Consider the following 9,812-nt stretch of genomic DNA (forward strand, 5'->3'; position numbering starts at 1 on the left):
GGGCTGGGGGCATACGGCCCTGTGGACATGACTTCCTGGGAAAGCACTTTCCTGTGAGCGTGGCTCTCGCAGGCATCCAAACTTCCCAACTCTCCTCTCCCCAAGGCTGACTCGTTTCTGCTCATCAGCCAGCCTGGCAGAGGTAACAAAGCATAATTAACTGCTCCCTTTACACATCCACTTGGCTTGGCAGGAGGGTTTGTTAAAGGGATTGCTAGAAAAGCTGGCGATTGCAGCGACTGCTCCAGCCCAGTGCTGGGAGCCAGATCCTAGGGAAGGGAGTGGGGACAGGACCTTGTTCAGTGCCTCTCTAATCCTTTTAGCCCTGGAGAGTACAGCTGTGGCCACCTGGGACCCTGGCTCACAGACAGATGTGCTGGTCTTGGACTTGCAGCATGATCATGGCAGGGAAGAGCTGGTGATGACCCCTGTGCTGATCTCCAGTGTCAAGGGACGCCCCTGCCTGTGCAGGACCCTGGAGGGTGACTGGTGCAGACACAACTGCTGTTAGTCTTGTGGCAAGCCCGGTGGCAGAGAGCAATACCTTCTTTGTGTGTCTGGGCTGGTGTCTGCAAATCGAGGTCTCCCTTGCTGGTATACAGGGGGCTGTCCCTGTGAGGGGGACATAGGACCATGCAGGGGGCTGCAGTGAGGTCTTAGCCTGGGCTTTTAGGTGGTAGAGGGATGGTATAATGTCCTTTGCTGCACAGTGGCTGCTCCCAGAGCACCTGTTATGTTGCAGCAGTGTGCTCTGTGGGGACTGGGAGCATCAAGCTGGGGAATGCCCTGGGGAGTGTGTTGGCAGAGCTGGAGGGAAGCAGGCCCGAGTTAATGCTAATGCTGTCTGTCCTCTCTTCTGCATGCACCTGGAACTGGAACAGGAGCGGCAGAAGAAAGCCAGGTTGCCTGAGAGCAGCGACGGCTCCAAGGACTCGGACAGCTCTGCCGGGCGCCGGGGCAGCGCCAGCCGAAAGCATGGGCGATGGCGGGGGCGGCCAGACAGCCCCGGGGCACTGGTGTCCAAGGTGGTGAGAGCCGTCACGGCCAGACACAAACTGGGATGGAGGCTGCCGGCGGCGCCGGACTCCTCCAGCCGAAGGAACCTGACGGAGCTGCACGGGGAGGCCCAGCTGGCTGTCTTCCAGCAGGGCGACACAGGCAGCGTGGAGGGGGCTCCCCAGCCCACCGAGAACAGCTTCACCCCCAAGTGTGAAATCACAGGCAAAGACGCCCTCTCAGCGCTGGCCCGGGCCAGCAGCAAGCAGTGCCAACAGGAGATCGCCAACGTGGTGTGTCTGCATCGGGCCGGCAGCCTCATGCCCCAGTCTGTGCCTCGCCACTGCCAGCTCTCGGGTGAGTGCTGCTGGGATGCTCCCAGTCACCCTGGGCATTGGGAATATTCCAGCCAGGTGCGTGGGCCACCTTCCTTATGTCACCAAACTGTCTCACCTGGCAAAAAGTGGCCTCAATCTGTCACTGATTCCCAGATTACTGGTGCCTCTGTAATCCAATCAAAGCTGTGCCAGCCTCCTTAAGCTGGGCTGTTCATACCGACCTGCAATGCCTGCAGAGGTCAGAACTGGGGCCAGAGAAGGATACCTCCCGCCCCATCCCAATGCAGCCCCGTTGATTTAATGCAAGGGGCTGTGGGTGCCACCGTGCCCTGGTGGTGCAGCCAGTCTGGGCTGCACTGATGGGGTTTGCTCGAGGCTGAGCTCTCCCCTGCCTCCCTCAGGTCTCTGTGATTTATCAGGAGCTCGGGGTGGTGGGTGCCGAGGCTGGGGGCAGCTGACAGCCCTCTCCCTCCCCATGCAGGCAAGGTCAGCCCTGTCATCCAGTGGGATGAGAGCCGGCTGCAGCAGATGCCCCCCAGCAAGCCTGTGCGCATCGCCTACATGCTGGTTGTGCACGGCAGGGCCATTCGCCAGCTGAAGCGGCTCATCAAGGCTGTGTACCACCAGCAGCACTTCTTCTACATCCATGTTGACAAGGTGTGTGAGGGGAGGAAGGGTGCACTGGGACAGGGTGCAGAGCTGGGTGGCCAGTGGAGGAAGTGGCTGGGTGGGGTTTGTCCTTGCTGCTGGTGGAGCTGTGATCCTCCACCTGTATTTCTGCAACCCCAGGGAAGCAGGATCTATCCCCCCTGCCCAGAGCAGTCTTGTCTTGCTGCTCCCCTCCCTGTGGAGGCTGCTGTAAGGGCTGGGCCCTGGGAAGACGAGCTCCCTGCTGAGCGTGAGCCTGTTCCCTGACAGCGCTCCAACTACCTCCATCGCGAGGCGGTGGAGCTGGCCCGGCACTACCCCAATGTCCGCGTGACGCCCTGGCGCATGGTAACCATCTGGGGAGGTGCCAGTCTCCTGAAGATGTACCTGCGTAGCATGAAGGACCTGCTGGAACTGGCTGAGTGGCCCTGGGACTTCTTCATCAACCTGAGTGCCACTGACTACCCCACGAGGTGAGGACCTTGCTAGGGCAGGGAAGGAAGGCAGAGGTGTTTGGGCTTCGTGATGCTGCAGCAGCCTTGGGAAGGGCAGGGAGGAGCAGGGAGCTGAGGGCAGATGGGCTGGGAGATTGCACCCACGTGCTGGTGATGATGCTTCAGGGCTAGGCTGGTCCCAGCTCTGCAGAGGAGCCCAGCCAGTACCTCGGAGGCTGTTTTTTTCTGTGGTCTGGGTGTTGCAGGGGAACACGCCTGTGAGGCGTCAGACAGCAGAGAGACCACGGCTGTGTCTCCCCAGCGATGGGACAAGGGTTTGAGTCAACACCCACAAGGCAGCTTTAGGCTCCTTGCGTCTGATGGCTTTTGCAGTATGAATGTTTACTGGGCTGCTTTACCCCAGGGGCCGTTAATGCTTTCGAATTTGCACCTCAGGACCAACGAGGAGCTGGTGATGTTTCTGTCCAAATACCGAGATAAGAACTTCCTGAAGTCTCATGGCCGAGACAATGCCAGGTAATTGCAACTAGGGGCAGAGCTGAGCTGGAGGAATAGAAAAAGGGGGGATTTCAGAAACGAATTGAAACAGTTGGGGCAAGGGGGGGATGTTCTGGATGCAGCTGCACCCGACAAACTGGATGACACACCTAAGCCCTCCTCCTCATACCCAGGTTTATCAAGAAGCAGGGCCTGGACCGCTTGTTCCACGAGTGTGACTCCCACATGTGGCGGCTGGGTGAGCGCCACATCCCCGAGGGCATCGTGGTGGACGGGGGCTCCGACTGGTTCTCGCTGACACGCAGCTTTGTGGAGTACGTGGTCTATGCTGATGACCAACTGGTGTCCCAGCTGCGCCAGTTCTACACCTACACCCTCCTGCCAGCCGAGGTGGGTGCTGGCTACTGGTCACGGGCCAGATTTTCTTCCCACTGTACTTAACATCTGTGTCCTGCTTCATCCCTGCCCTGGGGAGCTTGTGAAGCTGAGAGCTTCAAGATCTGGACAGGCTGGAGCGATGGGCTGAGGCAAACTGAAGGAGTTTCAGTAAGGCCAAATGCAGGGGGCTGCACTTGGGCCACTACAACCCCCAGCAGCACTACAGGCTTGGGGAGGAGTGGCTGGAGAGCTGCCAGTCAGAGAGGGACCTGGGGGGTGATTGACAGCCAGCTGAACAGGAGCCAGCAGTGTGCCCAGGGGGCCAAGAAGGCCAATGGCATCCTGGCTTGTGTCAGCAATAGCGTGGCCAGCAGGGACAGGGAAGGGATCTGAGCCCTGTGCTCGGCACTGGTGAGGCCGCACCTGGATTCCTGGGTTTGGTTTTGGGCCCCTCACCCCAAAAAGGCCATTGAATGACGCGAGCATGTCCAGAGAAGGGCAACGGAGCGTGCAGGGTCTGGAGCACAGGTCTGCTGGGGAGCGGCTGAGGGAACTGGGGGGGTTTAGTCTGGAGCAGAGGAGGCTGAGGGGAGACCTCATCGCCCTCTACAGCTCCCTGACAGGAGGGTGCAGAGAGGGGGGATGAGTCTCTTGACCCAAGGAACAAGCGCCAGGCCCCGAGGGAATGGCCTCAAGCTGCCCAGGGCAGGGTCAGGCTGGCTCTGAGGAAGGATTTCTTTGCAGAAGGGGCTGTTGGGCGTTGGAATGGGCTGCCCAGGGCAGGGGGGGAGTCCCCATCCCTGGGAGGGTCGAAAAGTCAGGTTGACCCAGCGCTGAGGGATCTGGTGGAGTTGGGAACGGTCAGTGTGAGGTTTGTGGTTGGACTGGAGGAGCTTCAAGGGCTTTTCCAACCTTGATGATTCTGTGAAGGGCATTGCTGGTTCTCAGGCAGCTTTGTGCCTCCCCTTTGAGCACTTGAACTATGAACGAGGCGAGAGAGGAGCAGACAGGCCAAGGGTCATATTTATATCCTGCCCTGCTTTAGGTCCAGATGCCCCCCTGGGCCAGATCAGGGCCAGTGTGGGTGCACAGCCTTGGTCCCTGACGTGTTGCCCTGTGCTGGGAACAGGGATAGGTTTCTGTTCAGGAGCCATCGAGGTCTGTCCTGTTCCTCTGCTGGTGAGGGGTGGGGGAGTCTCTGTTAACCATCCGTTCTCCATCCCCACTGGGTGCCCTGTCCCTTCTCTGCCATGCACAGTCCTTCTTCCACACGGTCCTGGAGAACAGTCACGCCTGCGAGACACTGGTTGATAACAACCTCCGAGTGACCAACTGGAACCGGAAGCTTGGCTGTAAGTGCCAATATAAACACATCGTCGACTGGTGCGGGTGCTCCCCAAATGACTTCAAACCCCAGGACTTCCTCCGACTACAGGTGAAAAAGATCCTCCTTTCTCCTCCTGCTCTCTCCCCTCCTCCCTGAGCTCCCCGGGGGGCAGTGCCAGCTGCTGCACATGCCCCCCAGCCTCACCCCAACCCTGCATAGGGCCGGAGCAGGATGGGCTCCCCAACCGCCGTGTAGACACTTGGGCAACGGGATTACGTTGACTGTCCTGCCCAGCAGCCAGGCTTTTGCTTGCATTGCTGCTCCTCTTCCCAAGTTTTCTCTCCCATTTTCCTGCTCCTCTTCCCAAGTTTTCTCTCCCATTTTCCTGCTCTTTCCCTGCAGACCTATCCCCTGGGGCAAACACTTTTTCAGTAAGACAACTTCAGAGTGCTGTCCTCTTTGGCAGGACAAAATGCCTTGTGACAAAGTGCTTCCCATGCTCTCGGTGCATAGGGATGTAGACCGAAAAAGGGAGGTTTGGGGGAGATACACCCAGCTCTGAAAAGAGAAGTTAGTAGGATTTTTAAAGCAGTCCTCGGCTTATATAGTGCAGGGCCTTGTTCCTGCAAGCTGTGCCCCGTGGCCAGGCCTCGTGCAGGGCTCCTCAGCAGCTCTGCAGGGTGGGGGCCCATCTGAATAGAGATTGCAGCAAAGGAGTTAGATGACACATGGCTGCTGTTGAGCATGGAAAGGGGGAGGCAGTGGGAGAGATGGGAACCCATCTGCATCACCAGTAAGTGTGCTGTGTGCTCCCACTGCTCCTGTCAGTAGAGGATTCCCTGTAGAGCCTGGCTGTGCTTTGCTGCTCCTTAGCCTGTGCCCTCAGAGCGGGCAGGATGGGTCCAGCATGTTTATTCCTGGTCTGTCTCCCTCCCAGCTGCCCTGCTCAGGCGGGAGGGCAGGGTAGGTGCAGCCAACACTTAGAAATGCCTGTTCTCTTCCAGCAACTCTCCAGACCCACCTTCTTTGCCCGCAAGTTTGAGTCAACAGTGAATCAGGAGGTGCTGGAGATCCTGGACACGCACCTCTATGGCAGCTACCCACCCAACACGCCAGCCCTGAAGGCGTACTGGGAGAACGTCTACGACCGTGTGGACGGGCTCAGCGGCCTCAGCGACGTCACCCTCACCTTCTACACAGCCTTCTCCAGGCTGGGGCTCCACAAAGCTGCCTCCATGCCAGCAGCAAAGGCCGACAAGCTCTGCAGGTGGAGTATTTGCCACAGGCTCCATCCAGGTTCCGAAGGTGGCCTGTGTCTCGTGCTGGGAGGATGCTGATGCTCAGATGTGCAACCTCTCTATCTTTCTCTCTCCAGATTTGAGCCTCGAGGCTTCCCATCCAGTGTGCACTTATATTTCTATGACGACCGTTTCCAGGGTTACCTGGTGATGCAGGAAGTGCAGAATTCAGCAACTGGTCAGGCAGAGTCCCTGGAGGTGTGGATGATGCCCCAAGGTGCTCTGAAGCTGGCAGGTCATGGAGCGCAGGCAAACCGTTTACAAAACCTTGAGGTAAATGGGGAGAATTTCCCTCTCAACGCCCACTTTCCTCCCCAGCTTTCCCACACTGTGCTGCCCTTCCTCCTCTCCCTGACCTGTATTCTGTGGGGACAGAGGGACACAGTGCCGCTGTCATGTCTGAGAACAAACCTTTGTCCAGGAGTTTGGCTTCTATGTGGTGTGGGGAAAAGGCCTGAAAGGGATCTTTTGGGGGGGAGCTGGAGCTGTGGTGCCCAGTGCCTGCAGCTGCAGGAGGCATCACACAGCTGGATTATTGCTGGCATGGAGAGTTGCATGGAGCGTGGGGTGTGCATTGCTTTGGGCTCCAAAGCTTTATGCTTTCCCTGGTCCAGGGAGGTGAAATGCAAAACCTGAGCTGGTAGTATCTCCCTTCCCAGTGTCCCACTGCTTGTGTCTCCTGTCCCTCCAGGTGGGCACGGAGTGGGACCCCAAAGAAAGACTCTTCCGCAATTTTGGAGGCTTGATGGGGCCTTTTGACGAGCCAGTGGCCATGCAGAAGTGGTCGCGGGGCCCCAACCTGACGGCCACAGTGGTGTGGATCGACCCCACCTATGTCATTGCTGCTTCCTACGACATCACGGTGGATGCTGAGGCAGAGTTCACCCAGTATAAGCCCCCCCTCAACCGACCCCTGCGCCCCGGCATCTGGACCATCCGCCTCCTCCAGTTCTGGGAGCCACTGGGGGAGAACCAGTTCCTGGTGGTGCCCCAGACCTTCAACCGCAAGCAGCCTCTCAGGAAAGGTGAGGATGCTCTGGGGTCTGGGAGTTTGGGACTGGACTTGGGGGGGTGTCCCTGCGGGCAGTCCAAGGCACTTCCCCTGGTGCTGGCCTCGCTGGGTTGCAGCTGATGATGAAGAAGGAGCCATCCTTCCCCCTGGTGTCCCCTTACCCACAGGAATCCTCGAGCCAGGCACCTTCTGGGCCCGTTTGTAGGTCAGATCTGTCCCATAGCAGCACCTCCTCCTGGGGCTGGAGGAGAGTTGGGGTTGCAGAGGAATGCTGAGCCCTGTCGGGAGCAGGGTGGTGGGCCTCCCAGGGTGCTGGGACATTGCCACGTTGCTGATCTCCTCTCTCTTCTCTCCCTGTGCTGCCCAGATGACACCAACTGGCTGCACGGTGGTCCCCCCCGCAACGAGTACATGGAGCAGAGCTTCCAGGGCCTGGGGGGGATCCTCAACCTGCCGCGGGCCGAGGAGGCAGAGGAGGACGCGATGCAGAAGGCGCAGCTGACGGGCAAGGAGCTGGAGGACTGGGTAGATGGTGCCATCGGCGCCTTCTGGTCCGTGGCGGATGTCTGCGTGGGCAGCCCCTCTGCTTGCACCTCCCTGGAGACCTGCAGGGAAACCTCCTGGAGCTCCCTCTCCCCGGACCCCAAATCCGAACTGGGGCCCGTCAAACCCGACGGGCGGCTGAGGTAGCAGGAGCAGACGGGGGGCAGCGGCCTTGGGAATGAGGAGCATCCTCCGTCACTGGCGGCAGGGGGTGTCTCCGGACCACGTCACCCCGTGCCATTTGCACCGTAGTCACTTGAGGAAGAGAGAATGGCAACCTCCGGGTGGGGGGAAAACCTCCAGTGGGGTATTTTGGGCGGAGGGGGAGGTGTGAGGTCGGTGTTGCCTGGCTCCCCTGGGAACAGGCAGGGAGAGCGTGCCAGGGTGCCTGTCACTGCGGAGGCACAGGCAGTGCCAGCGGCTGGGAATTGCTGGGGGTTTGTTAAATTGGAGCCTCGGGAAGGGGTGATGGGGGAGGGAAGGCTGGTGGATGGGCAGGCTCCAGAGCAACTCAGCACCCTGCTCTGCCCCGGGCTGGATCTCTGCAGGTTCAGGCCCTGTGCTGCTGGCTGACCCCTGGGAGGGCTGGCAAGGGACAGGCAGAAGCAGAAGGGGTAGAAGCCTGCTGTCTGCGAGGAGCTGCTGCCGGCCCAGGGCTTGCATCTCATCCCCTCCACCCCAGCCCTTTAGTTTGTATTTTTATAAATATATATATAGAAATATATATGATGCAAAGTGCAATAGAGACGAGACCCCGCATTGGCCGGGATGTCCTTGTGTCTCCATCTCCCCTCAGACTGTAACATACCTTGTTCTCTTGGGTGTCCTGTCACAACAGGACAGGGTGCTGGGTCGTTTACATATTTTTTTTTAGTAGTAGTAGTATTATTGTTTTGCTGTTTCCCCATTTCCCGCTGGGGGCTGCTGGGGAGCCGCACCCTGCTGCCCCTCAGGCAGGGTTGGTTGTGGGGTGCTGCCTGTTCTCTGAGGCAGCTGCCAAACTGTGCCAAATATTTGGAGTTGCCCATGTGTGTTGTATGACAGCAGGTCGGGGAGCTCTCGGTTCTGTCTCAGCTTCAGGAAAGAGATGCCCCAATCCCCTGCCAAAATGCCATCCCCGGTGCTGCCGTCCTGCTGCGGGTGAGGCAGTAGCCTGCCGGACCTGGGAGGTGCCCTGTGCCACAGCCCCTTGGCCCAACCTTTTCTTCCCGGCTCGGCGGAAGCTCTCGGGGCCTGCTGAGCTTCCCTGGCCAAAAAGCAAAGAGGCGTGACAAGGTCTGGCCACTCCCTCAGCTCGCCACGGGTTCTGCTTCCCCCTCCTCCTCCAGAGGGGGTGCAGCGGGGCATCCCCCTTCCCCACAGTCCTCCCAGGGAACTGCCTGCGCCGTTCCTTTTCTCCAAGACTGATGCTGGGTTTAGTTTTCGCCCTGGGAAGATGCTTCCTATCTCAGCCTGGGCCGGAGTTGTGCAGGGCTGGGGACAAGCTGGAGCCTGCCCAACCCGTCCACTCGAGGCGGGGGCCGCAGGAGCCGGGGGAGGGCTTGGGGCCTGGCCCAGGCGGGGTTTTGCCGTCTCCAAAGATTTGTGCCATTCTGCGCCTTCCTCCAGAGCCCCGGCCTTCCCTGCCTGACGGGCCTCGCGCTCCCGCTCCCCCCTGTTTAAGGACGCTGGTTGCTGCAAGAGGCGCGTTGTAAAACGGAACAGATGGAGACCTGGGTGTGCTGGTCCCCCCTTCCGCGGGGGGGGCTGTGGGGAGCCGCAGGGTACGAGGGGCCGTGCAGGGCCTGGCCCCACTGCAGGGGAAGATGCCAAAACTCTTGTGTCAGAAGCGTTATGTAAAGTTGTCTTAAATATGCAACATCACCACAAATATATCTATATCTCTACGGTGTGGTGTGTCGGGTTTTTGCAGCATGTGCTGGAAGGAGCGAGGGGTGAAGCTTTGCCCGCTGCCCTGCTGAGGGTGTAAATCCCTCCTGGGCACCAGGGCCGGGGGTGTTGGGGGTATTTTGGGTGTTGGGGTAGGGGGTGTTGCTCATGCGGGTGCTGTGGTGCAGAACCCAGCTGTGAGGTGTTTGTACCGGGGTGGGGGTGGGCTGGAGCACCCCTGTGCTCAGCTGCTGAGCGGCGGGAGCTGCCCGCTGGTTCTCGGTGCAGCAGGTGCCCTGCAGGCCCTGCCCGGTCAGGTTGCTTAGCGTTTACGTTGTACGGCCGTTAAACCGTTAATTAGTTAATGAATGGTCACCGCCTGGGGCCTGCGGGGCTGGAGAGCGAGGGCCGGGAGCCTCCCGCAGCCCGGGGCAGCGTCGGGGCCGTTCC

General features: G+C 59.5%; 1 protein-coding gene across 1 annotated transcript; it reads left to right on the plus strand.

Moving 5' to 3' along the window:
* Window positions 1-290: 290 nt before the first annotated feature.
* Window positions 291-9,382, plus strand: XYLT2 (xylosyltransferase 2). Its single transcript, XM_026861069.1, has 10 exons — window positions 291-1,353; window positions 1,816-1,991; window positions 2,253-2,455; window positions 2,873-2,953; window positions 3,109-3,325; window positions 4,572-4,748; window positions 5,645-5,907; window positions 6,016-6,211; window positions 6,630-6,963; window positions 7,318-9,382. Exons 1-10 carry the CDS (start codon window positions 693-695, stop codon window positions 7,638-7,640), a joined length of 2,631 nt encoding a protein of 876 aa, XP_026716870.1. The 5' UTR covers window positions 291-692; the 3' UTR covers window positions 7,641-9,382.
* Window positions 9,383-9,812: the final 430 nt, after the last annotated feature.

Source organism: Athene cunicularia (genome assembly GCF_003259725.1).
Source record: "Athene cunicularia isolate RWA chromosome 18 unlocalized genomic scaffold, athCun1 chr18_part1, whole genome shotgun sequence".
In the NCBI taxonomy this organism is placed as follows: domain Eukaryota; kingdom Metazoa; phylum Chordata; class Aves; order Strigiformes; family Strigidae; genus Athene; species Athene cunicularia.

Excerpts from the sequence above, each read along its gene's own strand:
- XYLT2 (XM_026861069.1), top strand. The coding sequence starts at position 693 with ATGTCCTTTGCTGCACAGTGGCTGCTCCCAGAGCACCTGTTATGTTGC. Across the intron at positions 2,456-2,872 it reads GCCACTGACTACCCCACGAG|GACCAACGAGGAGCTGGTGA; the intron begins GTGAGGACCTTG and ends TTTGCACCTCAG. Across the intron at positions 4,749-5,644 it reads AGGACTTCCTCCGACTACAG|CAACTCTCCAGACCCACCTT; the intron begins GTGAAAAAGATC and ends GTTCTCTTCCAG.